General features: G+C 57.4%; 1 protein-coding gene across 9 annotated transcripts in view; it reads right to left on the bottom strand.

The window, feature by feature from the left end:
• NFATC1 (nuclear factor of activated T cells 1) overlaps positions 1-20,108 on the bottom strand; it is a 136,524-nt gene that overhangs the window by 98,485 nt on the left and 17,931 nt on the right. For all 9 annotated transcript variants that reach the window (XM_054461083.2, XM_063653861.1, XM_063653863.1 and 6 more), the window contains exon 2: positions 18,846-19,941. In XM_054461083.2, the coding sequence (XP_054317058.2) occupies positions 18,846-18,850 (5 nt within the window). In that variant the 5' untranslated portion in view covers positions 18,851-19,941. The remainder of the gene's footprint in view (positions 1-18,845; positions 19,942-20,108) is intronic.

Raw genomic sequence — 20,108 nt, 5'->3', positions numbered from 1 at the left:
TCAGCATGGACGCCCAGTATCAGCTAATGCTGCCAGGCAGAAGGAAAGGCAGCTGGACCCAGGGCTCCACACAGGAAGGACAAGAGCCTCTAGAGAAAGGCTTCTCTGCACAGAGCTCGGGGCCAGCTGCGAGTTTCTGGGGAAGGGAGAGGGGGCAGCTGCAGGGCTGGGCAATGAAGGGCCCCTCTGCAGTGGCCACACCCGCTCCTGGACAGGCAGGCACTAAACAAAGTCACGGATGATGCAAGGCGGTGCCCATCTCAGGCACCCTGCACCTATCTTTTGCTATGAATTCAAAAAGGAACAAATGAAAAACAAAATTCACGGCCGGGTGTGGTGGCTCATGCCTGTAATCCCAGCACTTTGGGAGGCTGAGGCAGACAGATCACCTGAGGTTAGGAGATCAAGACCATTCTGGCCAACACATGGTGAAACCCCGTCTCCACTAAAAATACAAAAATCAGCTGGGCGTGGTGGCGAGTGCCTGTAATCCCAGCCACTCAGGAGGGTGAAGCAGGAGAATTGCTTGAACCTGGGAGGCAGAGGCTGTAGTGAGCCGAAATTGCACCACTGCAATCCAGCCTGGGCAACAGAGTGAGACTCCGTCTCAAAACCAACAAACCAAAAACAAAATTCACAGTGAAAAAATCTGGGCTCACCGGATTCCCAGGAAAGTTAAGAGACAGAGAAGAGACAGCGAGAGAGAGGAGAGAGGAGGAAAGAAGAAAAGCCGCCTCTCCCCACTGCCGATCTGGTTAAAGGCAGACACACTTCCTAAAGATAAGGCAGTCTAAACCACTCTGCAGCTGACTATTACATAAGAATAAGTTTGTGTAAACGCAGCCAGGTGTCACTTTATGATGGGGACACATTCTGAAAAACGCATCCTTAGGCCATTTTGTCGTTGTGGGAACTCGTGTGAACCGACTCGGTGTGGCCAGTGCACACCCCAGCCACATGGAGTGGCCCACGGCTCCCCAGTACACTTCTGCACGGCGTGTGGCTGCGCTGAACACCGTGGGTGACTGCCCCACAGCGGTCACGGTTTGTGAATCTAAACACATTTAAGCACGGAAAAGATGCAGTAAAACTATGCTCTCACGATCTCATGAGAACCCTCATACGTGAAGTCCGCTGTTGACCCGACGCCACGACGCAGGACTGCATTTGGCTCTGGAATCATTTGCAGATTTAGTGACACAGTGTGTGCATGGCTTACAGCAAGAATGGTTTACAAAATAAATATCATAATCCAGACAATTAAGATGATTGGTTTTGGTTAGAAATTTTCAGCATGAATTTGGCAGCTCTACAAATCTGTGTCTCTGGTTCAGACAAAAGAGCCCAAATGAGCGGGAAAGGAGCCTGCACTGCTGCGGAGACGGGACCGCTGCTGCCCACGCTCCACTCCACTCCACTCTGCGTGCTTCCTTCTGGGAGGCGACGCCTGGGGCAGCCGCGGGCAGGCATGCTTCAGTCGGGGGTCTCTGACCAGCCCAGCCCCCGGAACGGCAACTTGCTTGCTGAAGCCCTGAGCTCAGGACTGAGAATAATTCCAACAACTTCAAACTCGTCTTCAACGTAAGTCAATTTTTTTAAAAAGTGACACTCAACGCAACTGAAAAAATTAAAAAAAAAAATTCGGGTGAAATTTGCATCCAACATCCACCTGGTCTGGATGGTAACCGATGAACGTCCACCTGGTCTGGACAGTGACCGATGCCAAAGGGTGTTTTTCTCTGTTTCTCTCTCTCTCTTTTTTTTTTTTTGAGATGGAGTCCCGCTCTGTTGCCCAGGCTGGAGTGCCGTGGCGCCATCTCGGCTCACTGCAGCCTCCGCCTCCTAGGTTCAAGCAATACTCCTGCCTCAGCCTCCAGAGTAGCTGGGAGTACAGGTGGCCACCACCACACTGGCTAATTTTTTGTATTTTTAGTAGAGACACAGTTTCACCATGTTGGCCAGGCTGGTCTCAAACTCCTGACCTCAGGTGATCCGCCCACTTCAGCCTCCCAAAGTGCTGGGATTACAGGTGTGAGCCTCTGTGCCCAGCCCACTGGGTGTATTTCTGTAAGCATTTTTACAAAATGATACATCTTAAGAAAATGAGATACATAGTTTGGTACTTTGTCTTTTCTTTTTCTCTTTTTATTTCTTAGAAACAAGGCCTCGCTCTGCTGCCTAGGCTGCGAGGGCAGTGGTGCGATCACAGCTCACTGCATTCTCCAACTCCTGGGCTCAAGGGATCCTCCCACCTCAGCCTCCCAAAGTGCTGGGGTTACAGGCACGTATCACCATACCTGGCCTTTTTATAAAAGAAAGATCACATTTTGAGCATTTTAGCTTATTCAGAAACAATTTAATCACAGCATCCCATTTATCACAAGGACCATCCTCACTGTACTGCCGGGCTGTGGGCTGTTCCCCTCCTCTGTTGTTATAAACACTGGCGACACGAACATCCACACAACCAACTCCCAGGCCACATCTCCGGTCATGCCCTGAGCGCAGAACCACGGGTCAGAGGCGTGAGCATTGTGAGGCTCCCTGGAGGTGCCACAAAGGCTGCTGCCGATGGGTCCGGCTTACCCACCAGCGTCCAGGGTGCACTTGGTCTTTGCCAATGTGATATATCAAGGCAGTTTTCTGGCCTGCTGTTTGCATCTTTACACGATAGTTAAAAACACCAGTGCAAGACTGAAAACAACACATTATGTACAAATAATAAAAACAAACACTTCTAAACCAGCAGCGGTAAAATTTCTACAACATCCCCTTGATTTATTTCCTGTTTCTCACTAGAGACACCACAGGGCCTGGCTGACCTTCCAGCCTGCCCACCGGCCCGAGGCCAGCCCCCGCACCGCACAGAGGCCAGCTGTCCAGGCCCCCCTACCCACCGCACAGAGGCCAGCCATCCAGCCTCCCCCACTACATACAGGCCAGCCATCCAGCACCCCCCCACCCACTGCACAGAGGCCAGCCGTCCAGCCCCCACTGCACAGAGGCCAGGCGTCCAGCACCCCCTCCACCCACTGCACAGAGGCCAGCCGTCCAGCCTCCCCCACTACATACAGGCCAGCCGTCCAGCACCCCCCTGCACCCACTGCACAGAGGCCAGCTGTCCAGCCCTGCCACCGCACAGAGGCCAGCTGTCTAGCCACCCCCCTCCCTGACCCACTGCACAGAGGCCAGCCATCTAGCCTCCCCCACCCCACAGAGGCCAGCCGTCCAGCTCCCCCCACACCCACCGCACAGAGGCCAGCCATCCAGCTCCCCCCCACCCCTGCACAGAGGGCAGCTGTGCAGCCCCCTCACTGCACAAAGACCAGTCGTCCAGCACCCCCCCACCCACTGCACAGAGACCAGTCGTCCAGCACCCCCCCACCCACTGCACACAGGCCAGCCGTCCAGCACCCCCCCCACCCACTGCACACAGGCCAGCCGTCCAGCACCCCCCCCACCCACTGCACACAGGCCAGCCGTCCAGCCTCAACCCCCACCCGCCGCACCAAGGCCAGCCGTCCAGCACCCCCCCCACCCGCCGCACCAAGGCCAGCCGTCCAGCACCCCCGCCACCCGCCGCACCAAGGCCAGCCGTCCAGGGAGGTTCACTGTTGCACATGCTGGCAAATTGGGCAAATACTGGTCCCCCTTCCCTGGGTCTATTTCATACAGTCCATAAAGTAAAACCTTGTGATTTCAGAGACACCAGACACGTGGGGACACGAAGGGCCGCAGCCCCGGGCCCCCTGCCAAAATGCATTTAACCTAAGAACCCAGGACATGCTCCTTCCTCAACGGCCACAGCCGCACCCAGAGCCCAGCTCATGTGGCCACAGCTTCTGCCTCGGCTGCTGCAGACATGGAGCCCCCACCATTCCCAACCGATGCCAGCAGGCTTCAAGCCGAGGACCTGTTTATCCTGAGCTCCTGCAGGGCTACCCTGTTGAGTCTGGAGAGTTAAGAAGGTACTAGGCAAAATGCAAGGCGCTCCCGGCAGGATCCTCCTTCTGGGGCCAGGGCATAGTGGCTGCCATGGGGCAGCCCCAGGGGCCATGTGGGGCATTGCCTCCCCCCAACTTCCCGCAAATCTGCAATTGCTGCAGAATCAAGTTTAAAAATGCTTCTCACTGAGCCAGATGCAACCTCCACACCCGCAGCAACACCCAGAGAGGCTGCAGCTGAGTCACAGGAGGGTCCGGGCTTCCCGCCCCAGCAACACTCCCCAGGACTCCTGTGTTTGCCGCCCCTCTGGGGGTCCGCCGACGGTGCTACCATGGAGGGTTCAGGTGGACACCAGGGGGCCCAGAGCTGCCAAGTGTGAGCCCACAGGTCAAACGGAAACATCTGCCAGGCCCTGCGAGTCCCGACACGGGTCCCACAGCAGTGTGGCTCGTGGCTCAGGTCCTGCTGTCCTCACGCTGGGGTGGAAGCGGCGTGGGATGTGGCATGGAGGACAGTGGCCCCCATGGCCTGGGGAGCCGGCCACACGGTCCTTTCCACGGGAGGAGCCATTCATGCCCCTGAACCTGTGTCTCCCTCGCCTGGGAAGAGCGTGAGGGATTTTTTTCAGCCGAAAGCTCACAACAGAGATGCCCTCTGCGCTGGGACAGAGGGGGAGGAAAAAAAAAAAAAAGATATGCCCTGAAATGATCACTGTCTGATTCTAAATCGCAGGACAATCGAATTCTTTTTTTTGAGACAGGGTGTCGCTCTGTCGCCCAGGCTAGAGTGCAGTGGCCTCATGGGATCCTCCCACGTCAGCCTCCCGAGCAGCTGGGACCACAGGCGCACCACCACACCTGGCTAATTTTTATATTTTGTGTAGAGATGGGGTCTCTCCATGTTGCCCAGGGCGGTCTCAAACTCCTGGGCTCCAGCGATCCTGGCGCCTCGGCCTCCCAAAGTGCAGGGATTCCAGGCGTGAGCTGCCATGCTGGCGCGGGACTCATTTATCGTGGTTTATCTGTGTTTAAAAGTCTACAGTGAACAGTGTTTGTTATTTGTACCACCAAAAAAATGAGAAACTTTGCTCTCAGGTCTTGTGTCTCAGCCTCTGCCCAGCTCCTCCCCCGCCCACCTGGTGAATGGGCTTCAGTTTCCAAAGAGCTGAGCCTGAGGCCCCGCCATGTCCCTCTCCCTTAGAAAGGCCACGTCCCCAGCATCTGAAAACACTTTCCTCATGAGTCGCCCCCACTCCGCCGGTGAACGATGAGAATCCCAGAATCGCGCCCTCTGCAGCGGAAGCCCAGAGCAGAGGCAGTTCCTTCGTTTAAGTGGTTTGGGTAAAATCCTTTAATTCTGATTTTCCGAGGGTTAAAGCCTGTACGTGCTCGTGGCTTAGGTGAAAACCGTGAAGGCTGCTCACGACTCCTGCAGTTTCAAGACAGACGAAGCGACAGACTCTGAACTCCGCAGGGCCACACCCACCCACAGGACTCGACAGGAGCAGCTTAAGGAGGGCGAGGGTTTCAGGGCCCTCTCGCAGCCTCTCCTCAGCCGGCAGCCACAGGCCTCATAGCCATTTGGTTGTGTGGGGGTTTTTCCCTTAATTAAAAGAGAAAGAGAGTGAGAAAGACAGATGGTGAGAGAGACAGAGATGGAGAGAGACAGAGAGAGAGAAACAGAGAGACAGAGACAGAGACAGAGATGGAGAGACAGAGACGGAGAGACAGACACAGAGAGGCAGAGACAGAGAGAGACAGAGACAGAGCAACAGAGAGAGATGAAGAGACAGGTGGAGAGAGATGGAGAGACAGAGACAGAGAGAGACAGAGAGAGAAACAGAGACGGAGAGAGACAGAGATGGAGAGAGATGGAGACAGAGAGAGAGACAGACACAGAGACAGAGATGGAGAGACAGACAAAGAGAGGCAGAGACAGAGAGAGAGAGTCAGAGCGACAGAGAGAGAGAGAGATGGAGAGACAGAGATGGAGAAAGACAGAGACAGACAAAGAGACAGAGAGAGACAGAGAAACAGAGACAGAGACAGAGACAGACACAGACAGAGATGGAGACAGAGACAGACACAGAGAGACAGAGAGAGAGAAAGACAGAGACAAACAGAGATGGAGAGAGAGAGACAGAGATGGAGAGACAGACGGTGAGAGACAGCGACAGAGAGACGGAGAGACGGAGAGAGACAAAGATGGAGAGACAGAGACAGACAGAGACAGAGACAGGGAGACAGAGACGGAGAGACAGAGACACAGATGGAGAGACAGAGACAGAGAGACGATCAGCGCATTTCTCTGACGTGAGGCAGCCTCTGGGTCTTCTGGGCTTGTGTGTCTGGAGCTGCCCCAAGACCACACAGCGGCCAGCGGTTAGGGGCCCCTTGGAGGCCAGCTTTGCCCCTTGACCTGTGCCGGCAGAACTCGGCCCTGAGAAAGTTCTGCCCGCCCAGGAGAGGTCGGCCTTCCTGGAGGGCAGCCCAGAGCCCGGCCTAAAGAGGCCAGGTGGGCCCGCACACGCCGCGTTTCTCGGTGATAGTGCGGCGGCATCTGTGCATCACCCCCAACATGATTCCCCACCCCTGGCTGGGCCTGGCCGCTGGATGCAGCCTTCACCCTCCCACAGCCTGCCCCAGGGATGACCCCACAGACCACGTGGTTTTCTTCCATGACCCAAGACAAGGCCTTTCACAAAATGCTGCCCAGCAGGCCGGGGAGTCAGGGGAGGGCTCGGCGGCCCGGGCAACCTCAGGATTTCAGGAGTCGGAGGGGGCCTGGGACCACTGCTGTCCCACCCTGGGGGGTCACCCAGAGGCCCGGGCTCCTGTCCAATGGGCTGGCTCCTGTGCACCCCTCCCTGAAGCCAAGGCCGTCTGACTCTGAGGCTGCGGGCAGAGCCTCCTCTCCACGTGGGACCCAAGCTGTGTGCCCATGGGAGGGAAGGTGGCCCAGAGGAAGGCATGGGCCTCACAAGCCGGCAGGAAAGATGGAATCGGTGGACAAGAAGCAGGTGACTGGGGCCAGGGTGGGATCAGAAAGACGGGGATACCCAGACCAGCCCTCCTGCCCGCCGGGTGAGGCTCAGGATGCAGGGGCAGCCCCTGCAGCCATCTGTGCCTTGGTTTCTTGTCCCAGGCAGTCCTGGGTCCAGCCCCTTCCACCAGGATGGCGGTGCAGGCACCAGCGGCCCATGGCCCACCCAGTTCCCAGGACCGACGTGGCCACGCGCAATGACCCTGGGGCAGGATATGCTGTCCTCGTCTGTCCACCCCAAGGCCGGGCAAGTAGATCCCGGGTCCGCATGGGAGGGGCCCAGGATGCCACTTTTGGCGAGAAGGTGGGCGGCCGGGTGCATAGACAGCCTCCGTCCCCAGACAGGGAGTGCCACGGCTGTGGCCCTGCCAGCCAGGTAAGCCCAGCCCAGGAACTCAAACCAAAGTCAAAGCCACAGACCGGGAGCGCGTGGGATCTGGGCTGTGAGGCCAGAGTGCAAAGGTTTTGTTTTAAAGGACACATCTGGGGATTTCATAAAAACTGATGGCATCCCGCGGCTCCACCACACGGGACTGGAGTACAAACAGGACACAGACCCTCCCCTGTTCTTTGGAAAAATTGAAGTCATCCCCTCTCTACGCGCCCCAACCCTCCCAAGTCCACCCCTGTATCTCATGAGCCTCGCAACAGCTTTGGACACAGGCCCTGCCGTCCCAGGCCCAGCAGCCCCCCACACTGTCCCCACCCCTCTATCTGCCCTGCCCCGGATGGATGAGAAGCTGAGCTCAAGACCCTGAACCCCCGCCCCCGAGGCAGCCCCCAGCCCTTGCCCAGAGCTGACAGCTCCCTGTGGGCCTCCTGCCAAATGTTAACATGTGGGCCAGAGCACGCTTTCTACAAAGCCCCTGATGTCAGCCTTACTCCCTCCCAGAAAAACTACACAGATGGGAGAAAGCACCTTCCATGGCTCCCAAACATTCCTTGCAGCTCAAGGGTGGGAGACGGTGCTTGGGAAGCAAAAGGAGCCCGTTGGGAACCCAAGCTCAGTGGGAACGGGGCCTCCCTGTGGGATCCCAGCACCGCTGGCCAGCAGGAACGGGGCCTCCCTGTGGGATCCCAGCGCCCCTGGGCAGAGGGAACGGGCCTCGCTGTGGGATCCCAGCGCCCCTGGGCAGAGGGAACGGGCCTCGCTGTGGGATCCCAGCGCCCCTGGGCAGAGGGAACGGGCCTCGCTGTGGGATCCCAGCGCCCCTGGGCAGAGGGATCGGGCCTCGCTGTGGGATCCCAGCGCCCCTGGGCAGAGGGAACGGGCCTCGCTGTGGGATCCCAGCGCCCCTGGGCAGAGGGAACGGGGCCGCACTGTGGGATCCCAGCGCCCCAGGCAGCAGGCCCCATGCCGTACACCCTCCCTCTCCCTCACTCCCCTGCCCTCCAGGACAGTAGCTGCTGGAGCCGGGGGCCGTTGCATCTTCTCGTGGCTGGAGAGCAACAGTGAGGTTCGGAAGGCGGGGAAGTGCCCCAGGCCCCTGCCACCCCCGTCACCCACTCATCCCCAAGTTCACACCAGGGACAGGTTCCAGTCACTGCACACGTGGACTCTTCCCGGACCCCAAACACCTTCTCAGACGTCTCCAGGGTCAGGGCCCATCTGTCATTACTCAGAGGAAGTTTTGGCAGTGGGAGGCCTCAGACTGCACTTGCCATGGATGGCTTATAAAACAAAAACCAAAACCAGAAATGTCATGTTGCACAAGTTAATGTGGGGTGGGGCACAGATCAGTCACGGAACTGATTCCATTTCTAGTGGTGCCCAGACGGCCTGGCTCAGCTCTTAAGAGTTCACTCAGTCTTCTTAGCTTGGACCTACGGGAAACATGGGGGTTTCACAAGAACTGACCGCATTCTGGATGTTCACTGAATAGCAGCCTAGGTGATTCACGGGTAATACTTGGAGCTACAACAAATACAGCAGTTTCTCAAATCACCTAAAGGGATCTTTCAAAATAAGGATGTGTTACTCTCCAAGGACTCCTGTCCTGAATGTTGTCAAAACAAAGGATGCTCAGACTCTGACTCCTGGAGCTACAGAGCATCCTTGGCCCTCAGGGTCGGAGGAGACCCAGCACCAAGCTTCCAGCTTCGCGCTCAGCTGTGATGTCGCCACGGGGACAGGACACAGCCCTCGGTGGCAGCACTGCCAAGAGCTGTTGCTTCAGCCCAGTAAACACAGAGTCGCTTCACAGCCCTCTCCTGGTCTCTGTGCCTGCAATGCAGCTTGTGGACAGGGACTCCGCCTCGCAGCTGACTCCTGGAGGCCGCTGGGCCACGTGGACCTCAGAGCCCAAAGTGCTCCAATACCTGCACCGCACCTGTCCAGAACCGAAACCTGGAGGCTTGATAGCTTCTCACCCTTCCCTTGATGCCTAGAAGTTTCCACGTGTCTCCATTTCCCCATCCACAAAAAGAGGCTGATCCCTGCTCTCCACCTCCACAGGCCCGACACCGCGCTCCCAGACCCCTGGGGTGGCCCTTGCCCGGCACCGCCCCTCGCAGCCAGAGCTCCAGGCGAAAGCAGACGTCATCTAGGTGCTATTGCCCCACGGATGGCCCGGTCTCTGGAAACACACTCGACCTGTCTGCCCGTGGGAGGAGGACGGGCATTTCCTCGTGATTCCAGGTCTGTGCCACATGTCATCTTGGTGTCAGGGAACCCTCGAGTTCTGGGAACAGCGGCCTGTGCAGAGGGAGAGGAGCTGGGGTGCCCCACAAGCCTCAGAACTGCCGTGATGGGGGTCAGAGGGGACGAAGGCACAATACTGATTCTGCACGCCAACATCAGAACACGTTCCTGACACACATCACGGCTTCCAGCGTAGAAGTGTGTGTGGGTTCCATGTTTCTGGTGAGAAAACACTCCTCCCATAAACTAGAACTTCTGGCCCTGAGGAGCAGAATCAAGCTGCAGGTGGGTTTGGGGGTACCTGGTATATGACTCCACGCGGGGCAAAGCAAACATCTAGGCGGCCCTGCTGGAGGGGCCTCCCTCTTCCCCTCTTCAGCGACGTCTCCTGGAAATGCGTCCCACCCTCTTCCTCTCTGCAGCAACGTCGACTGGAAAAGCGTCTTCCTCTTCCTCTCTGCAGCGATGTCGCCTGGAAATGCGTCCACCTCTTCCCCTCTGCAGCGACGTCACCTGGAAACGCATTCCCCTCTTGCCCTCTGCAGCGACACTGCCTGGAAACGCGTCCTCCTCTTCCTCTCTGCAGCGACGTCGCCTGGAAACACGTCCTCCTCTTCCTCTCTGCAGCCATGCTGCCTGGAAACGCGTCCCCCTCTTCCTCTCTGCAGTGACCTCGCCTGGAAACGCGTCCCCCTCTTCCCCTCTGCAGCGACGTCTCTGGAAACGCGTCCCCCTCTTCCTCTCTGTAGCGATGTCCCCTGGAAATGCATCCCCCTCTTCCTCTCTACAGTGACCTCGCCTGGAAATGCATCTGCCTCTTCCCCTCTGCAGCGACATCACCTGGAAATGCGTCCCCCTCTTCCTCTCTGCAGCGAAGTCACCTGGAAAGGTGTCCCCCTCTTCCCCTCTGCAGCAACCTCACCTGGAAACGCATCCTCCTCTTCCTCTCTGCAGCGACCTTGCCTGGAAACCTGTCCGCCTCTTCCCCCTCTGCAGCGACGTCTCATGGAAACGCATCCGCCTCTTCCTCTCTGCAGCGACCTTGCCTGGAAACACGTCCCCCTCTTCCCCTCTACAGCAACCTCGCCTGGAAACGCGTCCCCCTCTTCCCCTCTGCAGCAACCTCGCCTGGAAACGCGTCCCCCTCTTCCTCTCTGCAGCAACCTCGCCTGGAAACGCGTCCTCCTCTTCCCCTCTGCAGCGACCTCGCCTGAAAACGCGACCCCTCTTCCTCTCTGCAGCAACCTTGCCTGGAAACACATCCCCCTCTTCCTCTCTGCAGCGACCTCGCCTGGAAACACATCTGTCGCACAGCCCAGTGCTGATGGAACGCAGCATGCAGGCCACATGGTCTCACATGGGAAACCCTGGCGGGTGCACATGGCGTCCAGTGTGGCCTTTACAACTACTGTGTCTCCCAAAAGCCAACTAATCCCTGTGCGTCTAACCCAGCTTCCAGAGATATTCTAGAAGCACTTATAAAAAAGAAAATCCCATCATAATGTAGAAAATATTTTGCTCAAGAATCCAAGAAACATTAATTTGCACTTAAGATCTAGTTTTGAATGTGAATAACTTGTCTTCCAACTCCCGACTCAGGTTTAATCCCGAGGCAGGAAGTCCCTGCGGCTGCCCGGCTGCTGGAGTGCCACCACCAGGCCCACCTTTCTTGCTGCTCAGAAGCCAACACTGGCACAGGAGCAAATCCTGTTTTGTCTGTGGTCACCGATGCACATCAGGACCAGACACTTCCTCCCAGCTGGACCATAGGCAGCTTAGGAAATCTCAAAATTGGGAATCTGTGAATGTTTCCAGCTCCCTGCCGCCCCCACGCTGTCTCCACGGGGGCATCTGAGGCAACCAGGCAGGTGCCGGCCCTCCTAGGGGGGCTCCCGGGCAGGTGCCGGCCCTCCAAGGGGGGGCTCCCGGGCACTCGGTCTTCGGTGAGACGGAGCAACACTTCAGATCTCAATGATCTGACTTTAAAACTCTGGCTCACACCTGCAATGCCAGCACTTTGAGAGAACAAGTCGGGAGGATTGCCTCAGGCCAGGAGTTCCAGACCAGCCCTGGACAACATGGCAAGACTCTGTCTCTACAAAACATAAACAATTAGCCAGGTGGGGTGCCACATGTCTGTGGTCCCAGCTACTCGGTAGGCTGAGGCGGGAGGGTCACCCGAGCCCAGGAGGTCGAGGCTGCAGTGAGCTGTGATGACACCTTGCACTCCAGCCTGGACAACAGAGCAAGACCCTGGCTCAAAAAAAAAAAAAAAAAATCTGAGCAAAAAGCCACGTTGTTTTATCCTTTCCAGGAACAGAGCGCCTTCTCCTCCTCATGGCTAACAACAGACATGGATAGAGTAACACTGAGAAGGACCAGGGAGAAGATGCCCCAGCCCTTCCACACACGCCTGGGAGAACGCACAGGCCCTCGGCCTCCGCAGCCTCCTTGCACCCTCACACCAGTCCTTCCCATCAGAAACTGGTGTTGCAAACCCCACCCTCCAAGTGTCAGCTGTGAACTCCATAACAGCAGAAACAAACTAAACAATGCAGATAGAAAGCCGTGGGCTGCCAAATGCTACCGAAGCGGCTCAAGAAGGAGCAAATGAACCAAGACCAGGTTGCTCGTGCAATCAGGAGGCATGATCTTCTTAACTCTGAGCCCCTCACCAGCAGAGGCTGGCAGACGCAGTGCCTTCTCCAGGGAGCTGCGGCTCCAAGGACGCCACGGGCTGCGTAAAGCCCCTCGACTGGGCTCTGACCCCAGAAGGCTCCACATCTTGGTGACGAGAGCAGAAGGCCAGTCCAGGCCGAGGGTCCCCGTGACACCTGCCCCCACGCCATACAGGCCTCGTGACAAGAGGGCTGAGCTTGCCAGGTCTTCTGGGAGTCGGGGTCCCAGCACACGTGGAGTCTGGGGTGCAGGCTGTGGAGTCTGCTCATCATGGCAGAGTCCAGTTCTGTTGGTTGTGACTGGGCGGCCCTGGGCAAGTGGCCTCAGCTGCGTCCACAGTCGGGTGGCCGTTAAGCGCCTGACTGTGACCCAACAGCTCCCCACCGCAGAGCGTCGCAAGGCACGGTGGGGCAGCACGCGGATTCTTCCCGCCATCACACAACGGAACTGCTGGCTCCCTTGACCCCACAGTCTCCATCAACACCCCTAGTCCTGCAGACCCACAGGAAGGGGAGGAAGAAGGCAGGGTGCCGGGGGCTCCCCTCACCCCACGGCAGCAGGGACCAAGGGCGGATTCCAACATCGCAATGAAACTGGGTAGGCAGCTCCTGAGTAGGACGCATCCACAGCACTGCAGAGGACAGGCCCAGCCATAGCCCATCTCCTGCCACAGCCCATCTCCCGGTATAGCCCATCTCCCATCTCCCACCACAGCCCGTCTCCCGCCATAGCCCATCTCCCATCTCCCACCACAGCCTGTCTCCTGCCATAGCCCATCTCCCATCTCCCACCATAGCCCATCTCCCGCCATAGCCCATCTCCCATCTCCCACCACAGCCCGTCTCCTGCCATAGCCCATCTCCCATCTCCCACCACAGCTGAGGGCTTCCTGGGGACCGTCTGGCTTGCACGAGTCACCTGCTGTCCTGCTCAGCCAAACGCAAGCTCCAGAGCCACCACTGCGAATGCCAGGGAGGCACGTGGCCACGTTCTTCAAGACCCTTCAGAGCCAGCCCAGCCCAGCACCCACAGGAGGGACTGGAGACTCCCCAGGGCCTGACACCCATGCCAGCAGCCAGGAGGCCAGCTGAGGCCTGTCTAGCTCCCAAAACAGCAGGAAACAGCAGGACAGGTTGTCGGGGGGACTCCCTAGCAAGGCGTAGCAGGAACCAGAGCCAGGACGACGTGGCTTCGAGGCTGGCTGTGGGTTGTGGGGGGGCTTCTCTCCCCAGAAAGGGAGGGGCTTACAGGGAGATGCAGTGGAAGTCAGTCCTGAGCCGTTCCAGCCCATGCCAGCGTTTTACAAACCATGGGGCAACTCGACACCCTCGGCTTCTTTGCTAACCGTCTTCCCAGGAGGTGATGGCAGTGGAAAGCTCGGGGAAGACCCCACAGCTACCACCTTACGTGTCCTGCTATGCTGGGGTTCGGTACAATGCCTTAGAAACTATGTTCACCATCACCCCAAAGGGCCCACCAGCGCCCGGGGATATGGAGGTCTGGACAGTCCGGCTCCAGAGCCCAGAGACGGCCCCACTACAGGGCCTGGGAGCCCTCGAAAGCCTGCACTGTTCCCCTAACACTGCCGGGGCCCGAACCCCTCAGATACCAGAGCCACAAGAGCAAAGGGCATTCAAATGCAGTAGGATCGCTACTGAGCCTGGCAGAGGACTCGTGTCTGCGAAAGAGAAGACAGAGTCCACCTGTTACCACGCTGGGGGTTATCTGATTTTATTCCAAATTGTGATAAACTGTGAAACTTTCAGATAACTTAATGAAACGCAAGAGAGTGAAAGTTTTCTCAGACCTTTCGAAACTAGTACTATGCATAGCAGAAAAGTGACTGATATTGCTACAATCTTCAATATTGCAGCCCAAAACTTAATGTCTGAAATAAACGGGTTTTGTTTGTTTGTTTGTTTTGAGACAGTCTCGCTCCTCTCGCCCAGGCTGGAGTGCAGTGGCACGACCTCAGCTCACTGCAACCTCCGCCTCCTGGGTTCAAATGATTCACCTGCCTCCGCCTTCTGAGTAGCTGGATTACAGGCGCCCACCACCACACCCAGCTAATTTGTGTACTTTTAGTAGAGATGGGGTTTCACCAATTTGGCCAGGCTGGTCTTGAACTCCTGACTTCAGGTGATCCACCTGCCTCGGCCTCCCAAAGTGCTGGGATTACAGGCATGAGCCACTGCGCCCGGCCAAGAGATTTGAATATACATTATTGCACCAACCTAGCAGCTATTTCTGATCATTGAAACGAAGCAAGACTCTAAGTAAACATTGTTCATTAGCCTATCTCGCCCCTTAGAAATTCTTTTCCTTTATCTCACCCCTTAGAAATTCTTTTTAAACATTCAGTTCTAAGAGGCAATGTTTCATGTGTAGAAATTGAATTCAAGGGCCAGGCGCGGTGGCTCATGCCTGTAATCCTAGCACTTTGGGAGGCCGAGGCGGGTGGATCACAAGGTCAGGAGATCGAGACCATCCTGGCTAACATGGTGAAACCCCATCTCTACTAAAAATACAAAAAATTAGCCGGGCGCGGTGGCGGGCTCCTGTAGGCCCAGCTACTCGGGAGGCTGAGTCAGGAGAACGGTGTGAACCCAGGAGGCAAAGCTTGCAGTAAGCCAAGATTGTGCCGCTGCACTCCAGTCTGGGTGACAGAGCGAGACTCCATCTCAAAAATAAATAAATAAATAAAATAAAAAGAAATTGAATTCAAGAACTGTGCTGTTAAAGTTACCAATAAATTCAGTCAAAATACCTCTGCCCTTCCAATTCCCCTACAACCTTGCTTCTACAAAGGCAACTCCAGAGACTGTCTGGGTTCGGAGGGTAAGACACGTGGAGACGCTGACAGGGACACTTTCCAGAGGCTGATGCCCAAAGAGCAGATGTTGGCACAGACAGACCTGGACATGGACGCACATGGCCTGTGGCAGGTGCCCGGGTGGAGGAGGCCAAACAATGAAGGAATGAGGAAGCAATCACGTAGACTTTAGTTCCTGTCGGTCAATACGAAATCTTTAAAAGCTACCATCTGAGAACCACTATTTATAAATAACCCGCACAGCCTTCAGTGTTTACTCTTGCCCTGGCCTCCTCCAGATGCAGCCCCGCAACACCTCCTGTTGCACCCTTAACAGCACACGGACAGGTGGCCTGGGAGGCCACTTGCTATGATCACCGTCATTACCCCTGGAAAGAAGCAAGGCGGGAAGAAAACCACTCCTTTCTGATGCCAGAATTCACAGCTTAAGATTCTAATTTTTAGGGGGTATGGCAGGTGGCCTGTGATTCCTATGCCAGTCCCCCCAAGCTTTGACAATAGACACATCATTCTGCTGAGCTCTAAAATAGCTCCAAACTCTAAAACTATCAAGGTTCTATCACCTACTCTTACTAACTTCACAAACGTTATCATGGCTTCAACTGCAGCAAGAATTCAGTATCATTCTTTGACCATTGTGGGCCTCTCAGAGGCTCTGCATAGGACTGGGGGCCACAGGTGCTGAACAAGCAACAAAAGGCCTCAAAGGACAACAACCCTAGAAGGTCCCTAGGAAGGATGCACACAGCACACTTTCCACTAGAAAGCTCCTTCTGGCGTAAGGACAGGATTAACGGAGCAGCAGTTCCGTACTACGGCGGGGAGAAGGTAGGCATGTTGTGCATTCTCCACCCCCAACTTTGGAGATAATTAAAAATACAGCTTTCTAGTTGTGCAACCCGAGATCCTGGTGACGTTTTCCACGCCTGCCGGAGCTGCTGCATGTGACCAACAGAGAGGCATTCCTGGGGAAGGAAGTCTGGCCCCTCCACCTCGCTGGCAAAAAACTAACATTTCATCTCTGCCGTGGCTTCCAGCTGCCCCAGGGCACCCGCTGACAAGGTCACTTGGAAACGGGGCACAAGGAACCAGGAAACATATTTTGATGTGGAACCAAAACAGTGGGAAAAGGTTAACTGCAAACCCCAGGAGCGAGTCTGGGACATATTTACTGAGCTTTGTTTGTGTGAACACTCAGAAATGTTACCGGCATCACACCTAACCGGGTGCTCTGCAGCCAGGAGATAAAGCTAACAGGGTCACGTGGCCACGGAATTCTTGCTGAAACTCCCAAGCAGAGGAAAAAAAAAACAGCCACCCATGCTTTCCAACCTCCACACCAAACACAGGTCCAAGGTGGACAGGAGGGGCTGTGCCCGCCAGAACACGACATCCCTGTGGACACCTCGCCGCCCAGGAGACGGAGAAGGAACCAGGATGAGCTTGCGCTTTCAAAGGCTGCCTGCCATTTTTACTGGGACAGTAAGACCAGGGCTGAGGCAGCCAAACGGTGCTCCCCGCAAACTCACATAATGGGACTGTGTCTGGAGAGAGGGTCTTTACACAGCAATCAAGTTCAAATGAGGCCACCAGGGTGGCCCCAACCCAGCAGGACCAGTGTCCTCACGAAAGGGGACATCTGGACACAGATATGCACGGTGGACGGAGAGATGAGGAGTCATGGGGAGAAGACGGTGCCTCCAAGCCAGGGAGACAGGCCTCCCTCACAGCCTCCAAAAGAACAGCCCCTGATCTCGGCTTCCAGTCTCAGGACCCTGCGAGAAAATCTTCTTCCTATGAAGGCCACCCGTCTGCGGGACCTTGTCAGGGCAGCCCCAGGAAACGAACACGTAGGGTTCACCCAAAGGTTCACAACTGCATTACGACACTCCTCACACCAAGTCCCAGTCTTGGGACCTCGATGACATCACTCTTCCCTTATCTCGCCAGTTCAGTGAAGTTCCGCGGTGATGGACGACTTTGTCACCTCCGTAAGCCTGGAGACCATGAAGCGCATTGTACATGACTGTGGGCTGGAAAGTCAGTGCCACTACGCTTGTACTTAAACAATCACAGTGATAGTACAGCAGGCAAAAACAGTTCTTAAATTTTCCCAATGCCTCCAACTGGATGGGATTTTTAATGTAAATACAATCCGGGTCCTGACACAGGCTCGTTGTGATCACCTAGAATACGCCAGCCTTTTAAACCTTAATGTATTAAAAGCAGAAGTTGGGATAGAAAGGTAAATGCGCCCACTGCAAGTCAAGAAAAATCAGGGGTAATCCGTGCTTTCTCTCGAAACCTCAGCTGACGATGATTCTAAGTATCATGCCAGTAGAAACGCAGAATCAGCCATGGGGCTGCTCAAAGAACTGTCAGCTCTAACACTCTTTCTTTGCCACAAGCCTTCAGAGAGGTTTGGGTGGGTTCGTTCCCAGCCTGAAGGTGTGTTACTGCTTGCAGCTCTAATTCTATCCAGGCGTGCTCCAGCCGTGACTGAAGCAGGGCCTGAGACCGCAGAGCAGAGATGGGTCCTCCCAGGGCACCCTCACTGCCTGCCTTCCTCACCCTGCAGGCATGGGGGCTGCACCTGCCCTCCCCTCTGCCCGGTCTCGCCTCCTGAGTGCTCGCTAATAAAGAAGGAGTGGGGGGTGGGGAGGGACGAAAAAAAAAAAAACAAAAACAGGAAAACATCCAGCCTGGAATACCCCGGGCTGCGCGTGGCAAACGCCTCTTCCTGAGGACACAGCGGCAGCCCTGACGTCACGGGCCATGGGGCACTGCCCTCCACCTTCTGTGCGGACGTTTTCATGCCTCAGATAAAAATCCTGGAGCAGAAAGCACTCTCAGGGGCCACTCGCAGCCCACCTGCTGGGAAAGCTGTTTCGTTACAGATAAAACCACCAGGCTGGTTAAGTGGACCCAGCGGAATTCCAGCAGACCCTCACACCGTTAAAAAGAAAAATCAACAACCTAGGACCCAAAGAAGGAAGGCACGTGAGCTCCCCCAGCCTGATGCCACAGCCGGCGTCTCCGGGGAGCAGGAGGCCGTGCTGTTCCAAAGCGTGGCGGGCTGGGTGCTCTGGGGCACTGTTGGGCTGCGGTCCCATCTGCACCCGAGGCAGGGAAGGCAATTACGGCAGGGGAGGAAGCGGGAGCAGCAGGCAACCACCGCGGGGGGCCAGGCACGTGCAATTCCCCAAGGAAGAAACTGCGCGTGTGTGAGCCGTCCTTAGGGGCGGATGGCGTCTCCCAGAATTCCCACGTGGAAGCCCTGACCGCCAGCAGGGCCACCCTCTTTGAAATGGATGTTTGCAGAGACTGAGCGAACACGAGGCCATCAGCAGGGCCCGAGAGGATCTGGAGACTTCAGATGGGAAACGCGCAGACGGAGGCAGAGGCGAGGCGCACAGGGAAAAGTCTGCATGAGGAGGCAGGCATGGGGACAGACTCTGCCTCCCAGCTCCACGAGGAGCCCACTTGCCCACCCAGGCCCTGACTCTCGGTCCCCAGACACGGCCGCCCCGCGCCGCGCCCCCGTCCCGCGCCCCGCCCCCGTCCCGCGCCCCATCCTGCGCCGCCCCCCGCCCCGCGCCACGCCCCGTCCTGCGCCTCCCCTCGCCCCGCGCCACGCCCCGTCCTGCGCCTCCCCGCCCCGCGCCTCCCCTCGCCTCCCCGTCCCGCCCCGCGCCGCCGGCTCACCTCATGTAGGACGTAGGGGACAGGGGCTTGGGCTTCGCCCACTGGTAAGGGTGCTGCGGCACCGCCAGGTACTGGTCGCAGAAGCCGCCCTTCCTGATGTGCTGGAAAGAGAAGTCTTCGGGAGCGAAGTCGGCCGGGGGCGGGGGGCTGCCCAGGTCCTCCCCGACGGGCTCCACCTTGAGCGCCACTGAGGGCGGCTGCTCCAGGGTGGTCTTGCGGGACTTGACAGGGACGCCATCACCCAGGTCCAGGCTGCTGTCAGTGGTCAGCGCGTTGATGGCGGCCACGATGGCTGAGCTGGTGTACTGGGTGGTGTTGCCCAACCACGAGTCGTCGGTCACGCTGACCCGCGGGGAGCCGTGCGGGGACGGCGTGGGCGAGTGGTGGGGTGAGTAGGGCGGCTGCCGGCCGTTGAGGCTGTACTTCCTCTTGTTGCACGGGGACGCGGGCCTGGAGGAGCGGGCACCCAGCCAGCTCTCCTCAGTGACGCTGGCGCGGGGCGAGGTGGAGGGCGAGTGCCGCGGGGAACCCAGCAGTGTGCAGGCCCCCAGCCCGCGGGGGAAGCCCTCCTCGGGGTCCGTGGTCTTGGGAGACACGCAGGGAGACTGCCATGGCGACGTCTGGGGGGACGCGTACGGGTACGAGTAGTTGGACTCATAGGAGGAGGCCTCCGAGTTGCAGCTGCGGGAGGACAGGCTGCTGGCCGGGCTCAGGCACGAGGGGTCTCTGTAGGCCTCCAGGCTGGGCAGACTCAGCGTGGCCGTGGAGGGGGACCGTTTGGAGCTGGGGAGGACGTCTTCCACCTCCACATCGTGGAAAAACTGGTTGTTGTTGTGGTACAGGCCCAAGCACGAGGTTATCTCGATGCGAGGACTCTCCAGGGCAGGGGCCCCATCAGGCCTGGTGTGGCCGGAGGAGAGGAAGTAGCCCGCGGGCCCACTGTCCAAAGCTGCTCCGTACCCCGAGGGGTGATCCGCCGGCGGGATGATGCCCGGTGTGGAGGTCTGAAGGTTGTGGCACGGGGCCGGCAGGGTGGAGTGCACTGTGGGGAGCGGCAGGGCAGGGCTGACATTGGAGGACGCATAGCCATAGTGTTCTAGAGAGAAAAAGAAGCAGATGGGGGCATGAGGGGCTGGGCATCACAAAGCAGAAACCCATGAACTCAGGGCCGGCCATCAACCCCCGGCCTTGACTAACGGACCCCAAGGAGCGGGCCTCAGCAAACGTCCCTGAGACCACACTGCTGGACAGCTCCCGGCAACT

Source organism: Pongo pygmaeus, chromosome 17 (genome assembly GCF_028885625.2).
Source record: "Pongo pygmaeus isolate AG05252 chromosome 17, NHGRI_mPonPyg2-v2.0_pri, whole genome shotgun sequence".
In the NCBI taxonomy this organism is placed as follows: Eukaryota; Metazoa; Chordata; class Mammalia; order Primates; family Hominidae; genus Pongo; species Pongo pygmaeus.
Note: the sequence above shows the minus strand (reverse complement) of the source record. Positions and strands in the feature narration are given on the sequence as shown.